This window comes from Bombina bombina, chromosome 5 (assembly GCF_027579735.1).
Source record: "Bombina bombina isolate aBomBom1 chromosome 5, aBomBom1.pri, whole genome shotgun sequence".
Lineage (NCBI taxonomy): Eukaryota > Metazoa > Chordata > Amphibia > Anura > Bombinatoridae > Bombina > Bombina bombina.
Genome location: NC_069503.1, coordinates 290,046,992 through 290,062,892, shown reverse-complemented (window position 1 = coordinate 290,062,892; position 15,901 = coordinate 290,046,992). Strand labels below are relative to the sequence as shown.

General features: G+C 39.0%; 1 protein-coding gene across 2 annotated transcripts in view; it reads left to right on the top strand.

Annotated features, from left to right (window-relative positions):
• LOC128660275 (protein lifeguard 1) overlaps positions 1-15,901 on the top strand; it is a 91,391-nt gene that overhangs the window by 62,800 nt on the left and 12,690 nt on the right. For both annotated transcript variants that reach the window (XM_053714034.1, XM_053714035.1), the window contains one exon: positions 13,016-13,063. In XM_053714034.1, coding sequence (XP_053570009.1) covers positions 13,016-13,063 — 48 coding nt within the window. The remainder of the gene's footprint in view (positions 1-13,015; positions 13,064-15,901) is intronic.

The window sequence follows — 15,901 nt, the reverse complement described above, 5'->3', positions numbered from 1 at the left end:
GGCCAATAGGATTGAACTTCAATCCTATTAGCTGATTGGAACAGCCAATAGAATGCGAGCTCAATCCTATTGGCTGTTCCAATCAGCCAATAGGATTGAAGTTCAATCCTATTGGCTGATTGCATCATCCAGTAGGATTTTTTTCTACCTTAATTCCGATTGGCTGATAGAATTCTATCAGCCAATCGGAATCTAAGGGACACCATCTTGGATGATGTCACTTAAAGGAACCTTCATTTGTCGGGTAGTCTTCGGCCGAGGAGGATGCTCCGCGTTAGATGTCTTGAAGATGGACTCGCTCCGCGCCGGATGGATGAAGATAGAAGATGTCATCTGGATGAAGACTTCTGCCGTCTGGAGGACCACTTCTGCCCGGCTTGGATGAAGACTTCTGCCCGTCTGGAGGACCACTTCGCCCGGCTTGGAGGAAGACGTCTCCCAGTAAGTCGATCTTCATGGGGTTAGTGTTAGGTTTTTTTAAGGGTGTATTGGGTGGGTTTTATTTTTAGGTTAGGGCTTTGGGCCTGCAAAAGAGCTGACTGCCCTTTTAAGGGCAATGCCCATCCAAATGCCCGTTTCAGGGCAATGGGGAGCTTAGGTTTTTTTAGTTAGTATTTTTTTGGGGGGGGGTTGGTTGTGTGGGCGGTGGGTTTTACTGTTGGGGGGGTTGTTTGTATTTTTTTTTACAGGTAAAAGATCTGATTACTTTGGAGCAATGCCCCGAAAAGGCCCTTTTAAGGGCTATTGGTAGTTTAGTTTAAGGTAGAGTTGTTTTTTTTTATTTTGGGGGGGGGGGCTTTTTTATTTTGATAGGGCTATTAGATTAGGTGTAATTAGTTTAAATTTCTGTAATTTGTACTTTAGATAATTGTATATAATTTAGTTAATTGTTTTTAATTTATTTAATTGTATTTAATTATAGTGTAGTGTTAGGTGTAATTGTAACTTAGGTTAGGTTTTATTTTACAGGTAAATTTGTATTTATTTTAGCTAGGTAGTTATAAAATAGTTAATAACTATTTAATAACTATTCTACCTAGTTAAAATAAACACAAACTTGCCGTTAAAATAAAAATAAACCCTAAGCTAGATACAATATAACTATTAGTTATATTGTAGCTAGCTTAGGGTTTATTTCTTAGGTAAGTATTTAGTTTTAAATAGTAATAATTTAGATAATAATTGTAGGTTTTATTTAGATTTATTTAAATAATATTTAGGTTAGGGGGTGTTAGGGTTAGACTTAGGTTTAGGGGTTAATACATTTAGAATAGTGGCGGCGACGTTGGGGGCGGCAGATTAGGGGTTAATAACATACTGTAGATGGAGGCGGTGTAGGGGGCGGCAGATTAGGGGTTAATAACATAATGTAGGTGGAGGTGAGCTCCGGGAGTGGCGGTTTAGGGGTTAATACGTTTATTTCTTTGTGGCGGCGTCCGGGAGCGGCGGTTTAGGGGTTAATAAGTATAAAGTAGGTGGCGGCGGTGTAGGGGGCGACAGATTAGGGGTGTTTAGACTCGGGTACATGTTAGGGTGTTAGGTGTAAACATATCTTTATTCTCTCATAGGAATCAATGGGATATCGGGCAGCAGCGAACATGAGCTTTCGCTGCTTTCAGACTCCCATTGATTCCTATGGCATCTGCCGCCACCAGGGCGGCAAATTGAAAACCAGGTACGCTGGGCCCGAATAGTGGCGAGTGTACCTGGTGGATATTTGTTAACTTCCAAAAGTAGTCAGATAGTGCCGAATTTGCATTCAGAACATCTGCAATGACGTAAGCATCGATCTGTGTCGGACTGAGACTGGCGGATCTATGTTACGTCACTAAATTCTACTTTTGGCGGTCTGTAGGCTTTCATAAATATGGAGAATCAAGGTCTCCACAATTACGCTGCGGAATTCCAGCGTATTTGCGGTTGACGGCTTGATAAATAGGCCCGTGTCTATTGTCTATGTTCTGGAATTTTTTACAACATGGATGCCGGGACTGGCATTGGGTGGTTTTTATAGAGTTAGTTTTAGGGGCTACACTTCCATTTAATTCCCGACTTTCCTGCATATGAATGATGACCTTTGGGCCTGATAAACTGTTTAACGGGACATACAGCTATATTTGGAATGTGGGTTGCAAGCTCCCAGTTTTCTGGAGTGATACGCAGCTGTTTATTAATTTAATTTATAACTCTCTATGCCTTAGATTATGTTTCATGATTGTTTATTCTGGTGGGATGTCTGCAAATTGCTATGTTACCGTGCCATTTTCACGCCCTCAGAATACGATTATAGGTTTAGTTTGTGCCATAATGTTTAAGAAATGGGCCATATAGGTGCTTATATCTCTAAATTCCACTCTAGCAGTAAGCCAATCTTATATAGTCCAACAGCTAATACAAAGATTTTCGGTTGCTATTTGCGACTGCATTATGGATATAGCAGCGCTCAACTGTATTTAGAGGTCCAATTGTGTTACTCTGACTGTGTCAAACTAGTTTAAAAATATTTTTATATGAGTACCCTAGGTCCAAGAGTGACTCTATTTATCTTGACTCAGTTCTTTTACTATAGTGTTACATATAATAGTTTTTACCTTTTGCTTTATATAATGTGGTGTGTTGTGAAGATCTTAGCCTGATACACGTATTTGCAGTCTGTATTTGAATATGGAAAATTCCATTTAGGTTATCTCATCTATTATTCTGTAATAGGAAAGCACTCTCTCTTTTTAAGTTGGACTATATACACATAGTGGCCTTACCATTTAATCCCCTAGTATGGAGATATAATCACTATATAACTGTTGCACAGCACAGTCCTTAAAAAGAACTTTTACAGTGCTACCCATGTCCTGTATGCTTGTTTATTATGCTCTCATTAGAGTTCCAATACTATGTTATTATAAGCAATTTGAGGAAGCACTATGTAGTCTACATGGGTACTAGTACTAGCTTTGCTACCATAGTGTAAGTATATTTCTTCTATTTTATCTATGTGATACTGTACATGTTGAACTGAGATATTTATGCAAAACACTGCAGTAGTTTCTTGCTAATCAGTTTGATTTTATTGTCCTAGTTCAGAACTATTTTTATAGAGTTTACTGAGCACGAGAGTGACTTATGGGCCCAAGAGTGACTTTATTTTTCTCAGCTTAGCTATATGCTATAGCAACATAAATAATAGCTTTATAATATTAACTGACTTATAGTTTTAGAGGTCCAAAATTGGCCTGTACAATTTAAATACTATCCCTCTTATTACAGTGGCATAATGTGTCCTGAAGTCCAAAAGTGGCTTCAATTAGTGTTGGGGATATTTTTTCCATAATTATAATATTAACGGTTCTATAGTTTACATAGTTTAATGGATAACCACATGTTTTTTACACATCTTAATAACATATTCTCTTTATAGAATATTATGGGTACAAAAGTGACCCTATGTCTCTCTTTCCCTTAAAGGGACAGTAAACCTAAAAAATAACGTTATATAATTCTGCACATAGTGCAGAATTATATAACATTATATTAGTGTTATCGTTATAAAACATTATTTCCCCTTTGAATTTTTTTAAAATATGACAGGTTTTCAGACCCGCTCTCTGCGCTCTTCTGAGCGGGTCTGTTTTTATTACACAGCGCATCGGGCCAGCTGTATAGTCACAGCCCGGCCCAACAGCAGCTCGCTCCTGCTCTGTCTGAGCGTATCATATGCCTTTTTTTTTGTGCTGACTGGGAGCTCCGCTGCACAACTGATTAAAGATTATATATGTCCTGATGAAGGCCTGAATGAGGGCCGAAACGTTGACCATGTTCTGTTGATATTCTTCAATAAAAGAATAATTGGGTTTATGTACAAATCCTGAGAGTGCCCTTTTTTGCATGGATTCATATATATATATATATATATATATATATATATATATATATATATATATATATATATATATATATACTGTGTGTATATATTTATATATATATATATATATATATATATATATAATCATATACAGGGGCTGGCACTCAACAAAAAAAGAAACAATTAGCAGCTTACGGGGTGCTCTGTGCAAAAAGAATACAATTTTCAACAACAAAGGCACTCACCGTTCTACTCCAATGGATTTTGTATGTGGCCTTTTGAGAGTGTATTGCACATGTACATGTAACCCCTTCCTTATCCATCTTTGGTGAGAATGATACAGGTTGGACGGTCACCTTTGACTCTGTGGCTTCACAGGAATGACCTAAGTCTCAGCTGGAGTAGGGAGTCTGGGACATCTTGATTAATGTAGCGTACAGGGCCTCCACTCAGTGATAACAATTCTCAGGGAACCCACAACACTGAGACAATGAGTTCCCCACAACATGCAATAATAAAAATAAGCAGATAATAAAGTAACACAGAATATATTTAAATGCAAAGAACAACTTATAAATAACATGAGGCCTAGGTCTCCCCATAGAATATATATATGTGTCAGTAGATCTAGGTGGATGAAGCTGGGGCTTTCAGGATTAAGATCTGACTGAGGAGAAGCAACAGGAGGGCTAGAAGCTTTTGGCTGAGCATAAGGAGGTGTTCACCACTCTTGATCTAAACCTGAATTGTTGTGGTTTCCTTCACTAGAATTATCTGCTTAATTCACTTCTGGTTGACCAAGAGGTAACAAATGATTTCGATGCCATGCCTTAATTCGGCCTTCAGGCCCTTTTATTTTGTATACAGGAAGTCCTGAAAGTTTGGAAACCACTTCAAAAAGGGTGTGCTTCCACCGGTCAGCGAGTTTGTGCTTTCCGATAATACCTAGGTTTCTAAGGAGAACCTTATCTCCTGGCTGAATTTCACTATGCCTGACTTTAGCGTCATAACGTCTTTTGTTATTTTCATTAATCCGGGAACTAGCCTTCTCTGCCAGGTCATAGGCTCTTTGCAGACTCTGTTTCAAGTTGCGAACATACTGGTAATGTGGGCCAGGGGCCATTCCCTCAGCGGCGACACCAAACTGAAAATCTATTGAAAGTCTTGCTTCTCGACCAAAAAGCAAGTAATAAGGAGAATATCCTGTAGATTCATGTCTTGTACAATTGTATGCATGAACCATGGCTTCAACATGCCTACTCAAGGTTTTTTTCTCTGTATCCTTAAGGGTCCCTAACATGTCCAACAGGGTACGTTTGAACCTTTCAGGAAGAGCATCCCCTTCAGGATGATATGGAGTAGTTCTGGACTTTTCAATGTTTAGAAGTTTCAAAAGTTCTTTTATGAGTCGGCTTTCAAAGTCACGACCTTGATCAGAATAAATTTGACTAGGTAACCCATAGTGAGTGAAAAACTTCTGCCGTAGCACTTTGGCAACTGTAGTGGCTTTCTGGTCTTTAGTAGGGTAAGCTTGAGCATACCTGGTGAAATGATCAGTCACTACCAGTACATTTCCTACTCCTGCTGAATCAGTCTCAATACACAGAAAATCAGACTAGATCCATAGGGCCAGAGCTCTTTAGGTGGCCAATTGGCACAGCTCAGGTAGGTACCGTTTTCCTCTGAATACAACTTCAGCAATTATGACAATGCCTCTTCACAGACTCTCTCATTTTTGGCCAGAACAAACAATCTTGCACCAATCCAAAAGTTTTGACCACCCCCAGGTGTCCATGTTGGTCATGCAAGGATCTTAGTACCATTCCTCTATACTTTTCTGGTAATACCAACTGTCTTCATCCTGGGTGATCATGATATTGAATGAGCCTATAGAGAAGCACCTTCTCAATATGGCTCCATTCTCTCTTGAATAGTTGTTGCAACTCAGCAGGTAGACAGTTCATATATTTTTGGCACCCATTCTTAACAGCTTTTAATAAGGGGCCCACTGTTGGGTCTTGAGCTTGAGTTTGTTGTTTATCCTCATTACTGATGCTTGTTCACTGGGGCAGGTTAACTGGGTAACACATAGCCTCTGAAACTGCCTCAGCACTACAACTGAGTGAGTTGATGCATCTCAATTCAGAAAAGTTAACCCACCCATCTTCAGTGATTGAGGTCTAAAACAATGCCCTTACTCCAGGGCCAGGAATTTCAATCCAATCTTCTTTATCTGACTCTGGAGGAAGTCCAGGTCTCCGAGATAAAGCATCAGCTCCCACATTAGTAAATCCAGGCAATGAGAAGCTATAGTTGCACAAAGCTGCAAGCCAGCGATGTCCAGTGGCATCTAGTTTAGCTCTGGTCAAGATATAGGTGAGGGAATTGTTGTTGGTCCTCACTTCAAATTCTGCACCATACAGGTAATCATGTAGTTTATCTATGATAGCCAACTTCAATGCCAGAAATTCTAGTTTTTGCACTGGGTAATTCTTTTCAGCTTTAGACAAGCTCCGACTAATGTAGGCAACAGGCCTCAGCCCCTCAGGATGTGCCTGGTGGATAATGCCTCCAAGCCACTCAGGATGTGCCTGGTGGAGAATGCCTCCAAGCCCTTCCATGCTGGCATTTACATGAAGCACAAATGGTTTCTCAAGATCTGCATATGCCAGTACAGGAGCTTCAGTCATCTTACTTTTAAGTAGCTGAAAAGCCTCCTCACAGGAATAAGTCCACTTAGCTCCGACTAATGTAGGCAACAGGCCTCAGCCCCTCAGGATGAGCCTGGTGGATAATGCCTCCAAGCCCCTCAGGATGTGCCTTGTGGAGAACGCCTCCAAGCCCTCCATGCTGGCATTTACATGAAGCACAAATGGTTTCTCAAGATCTGCATATGCCAGTACAGGAGCTTCAGTCGTCTTACTTTTAAGTCGCTGAAAAGCCTCCTCACAGGAATTAGTCCACTTATCTCCTATGGGGTTCTTGGAATGCAGGCTCTTCTGCTTGGCATTCTCTCCAGGCTCCAATTTCAGGAGATTGTGAAGACTTCTGGCTATCTTGGAATAACCTTCTACAAAACTGTGGTAGAAACCTCAGAACTCCAAGAATGAACGTAGCTCTTAAATATTCTTTGATCTTGGCCAATTTACCACTGCTTCTATTTTTGCTGGGTCTGTGGCCACACCTTCTGCAGAAACTATTTGTCCAACATAAGTCACTGAACTTCTTGCAAATCTGCATTTGTCAAAGGATAACTTCAGACCTTTAGCTTGCAATCGATCTAACACCCTCAGCAACCAATTTTCATGTTCTTCAGTGGTTCTTCCAAAAAATATTATATCATCCAGATAAACAAGGCACTCTCTTGGACTAAGGTTTCCAAGGGTCTTTTCCATTAATCTCTCAAAGGTTGCTGGGGCCCCGGTAATCCCTTGTGGCATACGGGTAAACTGGTAGAAACCCAAAGGGCAGATGAATGCTCTTTTCTCTTGGTCTTCTTTTTTCATGGGAACTTGATAATATCCAGAGCGGAGATCCAATACACTAAACCATTTGCTACCAGAGCATTCAGTAGATCTTCTATTCGGGGTAGTGTATACTGCTCAGGAATTGTTTGTTTATTTTTTGATAAACAAACAATAGTCTATACACAATCGCACATAGTCATTCTTTTTCCTCATCACTACAATGGGAGAAGCATGGGGACTTCTAGATTATTTGATAATGCCAGTGTCTTCCATTTCTTGCAAGATGTTTCTCACATCCTCCACATCTCGTGGTACTTTAAGTCAAGACCTCTCACGAAATGGAGCAGAGTCCGTCAACCATATGGTGCATTGTGCACTCTTGCAACACCCTACATCCATGTCTCTAGTTGAGAAGACTCCTCTTCTGGTTTTTAGAGCTTTAAGTAGTCTCTCTTTCCTTTCAAATGGTAAGCTTGAGTCTTCAAAATCAAACTCCAATTCTCCTGAGGAGTTGACTGCTGGTTCTATAGGAAGGGCAGAAATACGGGTTATTTCCTCTAAGAGGTGAAGTATTCCCAATTCTTGGCCATGATCAATATGGACATCTCTTGCAGATAGATTACAGATAGTTACTTCAAAAATGCCTGTTATGCCTTTTTGCCAATCCTTGACTTCAGGCATAATCATCCAGCCCTTTCGAATGTCATCTTCAGGAATAGATTCTACAAAGTAGATCTGTGCACATTTAATCATACCCTCCTGTAAGGTGTGTAGAGCAACATTTCTCCAGGTAAAGTCAAAGGCTGGGGGCTCCAGTAATGGAACTGCCCGGTCAGTGATTCTTGAGCTAACTTGTGACATTCGTGTCTTAGGGCAGGCTCCAATTCAGCCATCTGAATAATGGATACATCTTCTACCTCTTGCAAGTAGGCCCTAAACAAGTTTCATACCATACTAGTGATGGTTTCCAGGAGAATGGAAAAACTTGATTGTTTAGGGGTAGGGCACAACAGAGCCTCAACATCCATAGAGCAAGTCTTTCCAGTGTTCAGTTGTGGGATGGCAATCTGGACTCTGACTACTCCTTCTACTGTACAGGCTTGTGAACCTAGCCCCCATAAACTGACATCTATAGCTGTGGCAATAGGTAAGTGACGTAGGTGAGCATCATAAAATGATCTGAAAATAATGGCCACCTGGGATCCAGTGTCTAGCAAAGCAGAAGCTGGGATGCCCTTAACCATAAGTGATACCAGTGGCTTGGGTCCAACTCTGATACTTGCAGCTGTTCCCAGGCTTCTAATGTGACACTTCTTCCAATGAGTCCACATTTTGTTTTCTAGAAACTTTTCTTTTGGGTAAGGAATCTGTGAAAAAGGTTTCAACCTGAAGAACATCTTCTTTACGTGTACAATAGGATGATATATGTCCAAGCCCATTACATCTAAAACATCTGAGAGGTGTGTCATGTTTATTATCCTGGGAAGTTGAATTGATTGATTCACAATTTCTGGGTTGATGTTCTTCTTTCTCTTTTGTACCTTTGATTTTCTGGGAACTGTCCTGAGCAGAGGATTTCTCAGGAGCTCTTACCCGTAAACGAGTAAGATGAGTCTTCTCTATAGTCCTTACTTCCTTCATTACGTCAGCAAAAGATAGAACCTTTTTAATACATAAAAGATTCTCCAAGGTGGCTGCACAGGAGTCTCCAGGTAGTGTTCCTCTAAGGAGCTGTTTGTACCGGTATGTGTCAATTTCAGAGGCGGGAATGATCCCTTTCTTCACTAATGTTCCTACTATGAGTTCTACTCTCACAACATAGGCTGACAGTTTTTCACCTTTTACTTGAATTGTATTTGCATATCGTTCTCTCAACTCAAACTCATCTTCTTCCTCTGCATATGCAGTCATTATAATTTGAAGGAGCTCTGATGCAGAAGGATGGATAATTTGATGGTGCCTTACCAGGTCTAAGGCTGGACCTTTTAAACCTTCTATGAGCATTTGTCATTTTACATCCTCAGAGAAAACCCATTCTCTAAGAAGCTGCAAAGTAGTGTCTCTCCAGGGTTTGAAGCACTCTTCTCCAACAGGAGTAGGGTCAAACCCAGAGAAAATCTTCAATCTCTTGTAATTGTGAATGTGTTGAGCTTGGGTCAGTTCCTCTGCTAATTGTTTAAGTACATTTGTTATAGAAGAAGAAATCTCTTGCTTAGGAGAATCATTCTTTAGTCTCCTTCTTTCACTTACTATAGAACTGCCTTCAGACTCATTTACATTTAAGTCATCTTCAGACTCACTGTCACTATTTTGAAATATCAGGTCAGAATAATCGCCCTCCTCATGGTCAGAATCTCCTTCTGGGTATACTATCAGGCACCTTTTAGGGTCTGTTCCAGGTATAGGGATTTTAGTTGTTCCTTTTTCTGAATTTATATCCTGGTCCCCCTGAACAAGGGTCACACCATGAGTTCCTGTTTTCCTACCCAGGGATCAATTTTAGGGCATCTATAAAATTCCTCCGGCTGAGTCCAATAGGAGTTTTCACAACCAGAACCTTCTGGGGAGGAACCCTCATTATTCTATCCCACTCTCTAACATCTCTCGGTGATGGAACAGGTGTTTTGCTTAAAAACTTCTTACTGTCCCAGTTCATCTCAGCATTGCCTACATCTGTAACCCCTTCCTTATCCATCTTTGGTGAGAATGATACAGGTTAGACTGTCACCTTTGACGCTGAGGCTTCACAGGAATGACCTAAGTCTCCGCTGGAGTAGGGAGTCTGGGACATCTTGATTAATGTAACACACAGTGCCTCCACTCAGTGATAACAATTCTCAGGGAACTCACAACACTGAGAAAATGAGTTCCCCACAACATGCAATAATAAAAACAAGCAGATAATAAAGTTATACAGAGTATATTTAAATGCAAATAGAACAACATATAGACTACCTATAACAGGAGACAAGAAGGCGCCAAAATAGGGTGATATCGTCCATACAAAACCAAGCACTGAAGATAACAGTGAAAGTACTCACAAGCAGAGCGGCACTGTGACGTGCCCGAAATCGCAAGCCGGGACCTCACAGTCACCCGGTAGACAACACACGGCAACAGCTACCAGCCAATCGCATGATTCCTTCAACCAATCAGGACCGGATCTGCGTCCACACCTTCCTCCCAAGGCTCCAATCATCAAGGGTATTTCAAGGGGGTGTGTAGTGACAATGCGTGTTATCGATGCCCCAAAAACCAATCGCTCAAATTTGTTTTAGGCAGTTCAGGAAAAAGAGGAGACCAGCTCCAACAACGAGTAAAACAAATTTATGAAAAAATGTGAGTACTTTCACTGTTATCTTCAGTGCTTGGTTTTGTATCGACGATATCACCCTATTTTGGCGCCTTCTTGTCTCCTGTTATAGGTAGTCTATTTGTCACATCCATCTTGGAAGAGCAGCCTCGGTTTAAATTTTTGTGATTTTATCATTTCACCACCATAGCGCACCTCTATAGGGTGTCTAAACCCTATTCTTTTTGTTAGAACAACATATAAATAACATAACAGTCCCACACTTTGCAGGGTACCCTTTTCCCCAAAATACACTGCTAAATAAAGTCCCTTGTGGTGGTGCATGTTGGGGCCCTTAGTAAGTTTCAGATATCTGTTTAGTGTGAGAGATAACTGTAACTGCTCCACTACCTGAATCCTCCTGTAGAATGTTATAGAGAAGGCCTGGTCCTCTGGCTGCTTTGTCTGCTGCTTGCTTTTCCACTTAAGAGCTGACAGTCTGAAGTGACAGCTTACTCTAGTCCCAATGTAGCTGCTTCTTACTGTGACATCAGGCTGAATGTTCACAGCATGTAGGTTCCTTGATGCTTTATTTCTACTTAAGTGCTGACAGTCTGAAATGACAGATCACTCTAGTCCAAAGGTAGCTGCTTCTTACTGGGACATCAGGCTGAGTGTGCACAGCATACAGGGTCCTGGATGCAGCCTTTATCATCCCAGGCAGAATCACACACACACCTTTCAGCAGCCCTGAACAGGTCTGATTAAAACTCTCCTCACAGGAAGTCTCTGAAATTATCAGCAACTGATTGGCTCTCACTACCATGTGATGCAGGGTTGAGCAAAGGGCAAAGTGCAAAGTGCAGTTAATCCCTGCAGCAAAATAACAAAGGGCTACATACAAAATAATAGCAAATACAAAAGAACAAAGAAGGGTGCATCCTAGTGCAGTGTCTCAGCTCACTGATCTCCAGTCTTAGATCCCTTTCAAGTTCACAGTTGAAAATATTGACTCCAGGCAGATTGTAAGCCAATCAGTTTAATAAAAAAACATTAAAAAGAAATCTGTACAATATCAGAAAATTTCAAGGTCTATTTATGACCACCAATCAAAATATAATATGGCAACCTCATGTTAGCCAATAACTTTTGGATTAAGATATTATGCCAATGATGTCTATGGAGTCTTTCAACATATAACTAATTTGTCTGTGAATAAAATCTCATCTCAAATGTTTATACACTTTATGTACAATCATATTGTATGCCTCCATAATCTCTACATAGATTACATACAATATCTCCAACACCTGACTTCGACTCACAGACTATAATGACTCCTCCATTCATTAGCATATATAAAGTAAAAGTCAAGTTTCTTAGTTCCACCCACCTCACAAGATCACAATGGGTGAAAGACTCTTTGTTTCCCTGTCTATTGACAGATATTGTGGAATAAGTTGATTTCATCCCCTTCCATTATGTAGAGGGGAGGACGGGCAGGAACATCACTTGTATCGGTCATCGTGATTCAATGTAACTATACACTCTGAGGGCATTCTATGTTTGCCCAATCATCTTTGTGGGGTAAAATTATTGGAGATTTAATAACAACCTAGGTTGTGCCGAAAAGATAAATTATACTAGGCACTATTAACTCTATTAACTTATATACCCCTATACATTCTATGTGGAGTTTCTGAACATCTGGGATGAGAACCACAGGATTATAAAGATTGGGATGTTTTCATTTTTGGGAACTGGGAGAAATGAATTATTAACTCTTTGGGTAATTTGTCTAGCCCATTAACTTTATTTACATATCACTTTATATTGGCAAGAAAGAATTATTGTCTTTTTTTCTAAAATTCACATTTTCTGTGTTTGTGCGATTTTTAAAAAATGACTTGTAGGAAAATTCTTCCTTGAACTTCCATAACTATTCCACAAACTTTGAAATGTATCCAAAATTACAAAGATATTAATTAAAATGCTCTTCACCCATATGTCTTGACATCCTTCCAGGCCCTGAATAATGAGGAGTCTTTGTCACATAAGTTGGATGTGGTTTAGCCTCTTAAAGGGACACGAAGACCAACATTTTTCTTTAATTATTCAGAAATAGTGTACAATAAGCCAAACTACTACTATTTTCAAATTCGCTGTGCACGTGTCTGGAGCAATATATGACAGCAGTTTTGCAGCAATGCTTTTAAGAGTGTTATTCTATATAATTTTCTTTGCGAAGATGTGAAGCCAAACATCATTATTTAGAATAGTTTTATGTTAACTTTGTTTAATATGAAGTCTAAAAGTTTGAAAACAAATTATGACAACAAAAATACTAGGTTACTAGAGAAAGGAATGATATGCTTATTCTGTTTTTTTCCCTCACAGTGGCTACAGATCGTGTATGCGTCAATTGGAACACTTATCTTTGGAATGGTAAGTAAATGTCAAATTTTTCTAGGTCAATTCATCCTCTGAGATCTTCATATTATGGTGGTTATAGGTTAACAATTAATTGTTCTCATAGTCTCACAATCGCACATGAATCCTCTTTGGTCTGTAGATCTTTTCCAGAAGACTAGAGGAGATCTCCCCATTCTATACGTATTCCCTTCCTTCCTGATTTAGATCGGTTTTATCCTATATGGAAGTGTGTAATATAGCTTAACTTTATCTAAAAGCGTTTATGTTTATAGTACAGGAAGTGTGTAATATAGCTTTACGCTATCCAGATGCGTTTATGTTTATAGCACAGGAAGTGTGTAATATAGCTTTACGCCATCCAGAAGCATTTATGTTTATAGTACAGGAAGTGTGTAATATAGCTTTACTTTATCCAGAAGTGTTTTTTATAGTACAGGAAGTTGTCCAGAAGAGTTTATGTTTATAGTACAGGAAGTGTGTAATATAGCTTTACTTTATCCAGAAGTGTTTGTTTATAGTAGAGGAAGTGTGTAATATAGCATTACTTTATCCAGAAGTGTTTATGTTTAAAGTACAAGAAGTGTGTAATATAGCTTTACTTTATCCAGAAGTGTTTATGTTTATAGTACAGGAAGTGTGTAATATAGCTTTACTTTATCCAGACAGGTTTATGTTTATAGTACAGGAAGTGTGTAATATAGCTTTACTTTATCTAAAAGCGTTTATGTTTATAGTACAAGAAGTGTGTAATATATATAGCTATACGCTATCCAGAAGCGTTTATGTTTATAGCACAGGAAGTGTGTAATATAACTTTACTTTATCCAGAAGTGTTTGTTTATAGTACAGGAAGTTGTCCAGAAGAGTTTATGTTTATAGTACAGGAAGTGTATAATATAGCTTTACTTTATCCAGAAGTGTTTGTTTATAGTACAGGAAGTGTGTAATATAGCTTTAATTTATCCAGAAGTGTTTATGTTTATAGTACAAGAAGTCTGTAATATAGCTTTACTTTATCCAGAAGTGTTTATGTTTATAGTACAAGAAGTGTGTAATATAGCTTTACTTTATCCAGAAGTGTTTATGTTTATAGTACAGGAACTGTGTAATAAAGCTTTACTTTATCCAGACAGGTTTATGTTTATAGTACAGGAATTCTGTACTATAGCTTTACTTTATCCAGACAGGTTTATGTTTATAGTACAGGAAGTTGTCCAGAAGCGTTTATGTTTATAGTACAGGAAGTGTGTAATATAGCTTTACTTTGTCCAGAAGCATTTATTTTTACAGTACAGGAAGTCGTGTAATATTGCTTTACTTTATAAAAGCACGAAATGTAAAAAAAAAAAAAAGTAATGTCTTTATTCAAACATATGGCAACAGTACAGAGCAACGTTTCAGGGCTCCCGCCTCTTCCTCAGGCTCGATAATGACATGACAACATCCTGTTCCTATATACCATAAGAAATCCCACCTACATCTGATGTCATAATTAAATAAACATCTCATACCAATCAGGAGCAATTAACCCATGATATAACAAAAATTTCAATATAAAATGCAACAAAAAATACAGATCAACAAAAATCACGGTATATAACAAATTATTGCAAAAAGGGGGGGAGTAATTAATGTATCATACTGTATGTATATATTTTTTTTTATTTACAATTTAAGCATAAGGCAAAATATGAATATACACTTTACTCCTTAAAGAAAAGCCATCAGATTATACTCCTTGTTGAGACCCTTGGGGTATAAAGTATTTAATTTATGTATCCACATAGCTTCTTTTCTTAATAACATTTTACCCCTATCAAAACCAGAGGGTCCTTTAGGCCCCCAATCAAGTACAAGAAAGTGAAGTTGATTCACTTGGTGTCCTATCTCAAAGAAATGGGCAGGGACTGGCATGTGTCTCATTTTAGGGTAACGGATCATCAACTTATGTTGTGTAATGCGATCTTTGATCTGCTGGGTGGTCTTACCCACATACAAAAGCTCACACGGACATTTCAAAGCATACACAACATAAGAGGAATGACACGTAAAGTAACCTTTAATAGAGAATTTTTTTACCAGAGAAGGGATGGCTAATAGTGTCGCCTTTAATGATGCTGTTACAATGGGAGCAATTTAAACAGGGAAAAGTTCCATTCTGCCTGGGTCTAAGTGTAGTTTGCTTAATACCATTGATATTCTGTCTGATATGAACCAATTGTGTGCCAAGAGTATTACCCTTCCTAAAAGCTGAAAAGGGTGACTGTTTAAACTGCTCAATGTTATTCATAGAGTCCTTTAACATGAACCAATTTCTACAAAATATTTTAGAAAGGATCACACTAGTAATATTATAATCAGACACAAATGCCAATCCACGAGTCTGCTGAAGAGCCCTCATATTTTTGGTAGGGATCAGGTCAATGGTGGCCAATTCCTCCTCAGAATAACCCCTTTCCTTAAACCGGTTGCACATCTCATTTAAGCGCAACCGTTGGGTTGAAGGATTGGTCACAATTCTCCTTACCCTAAGTAACTGTGATTTGGGTATACTTTTAAACACCCTAGGAGGGTGATGGCTTTGTCTCAACAAGAGAGTATTCCTATCTGTAGGTTTTCTGAAAATATTAGTCTCAAAATGGCCCCCCATAAGTATAACTACCATGTCTAGAAAGTCAATTAAAGTGTCATTAAACGTAGTAGTAAATTGTAATGCCGGGACTTTAGTTTGAATCCTTAAATGGAATGCTTCAATGGATTCAATGTCACCCTCCCACAAGATGAACAAAGTATCAATATATCTCCACTATGCCAAACACTTGTGGAATTCAAAATCAGTATATACCACAT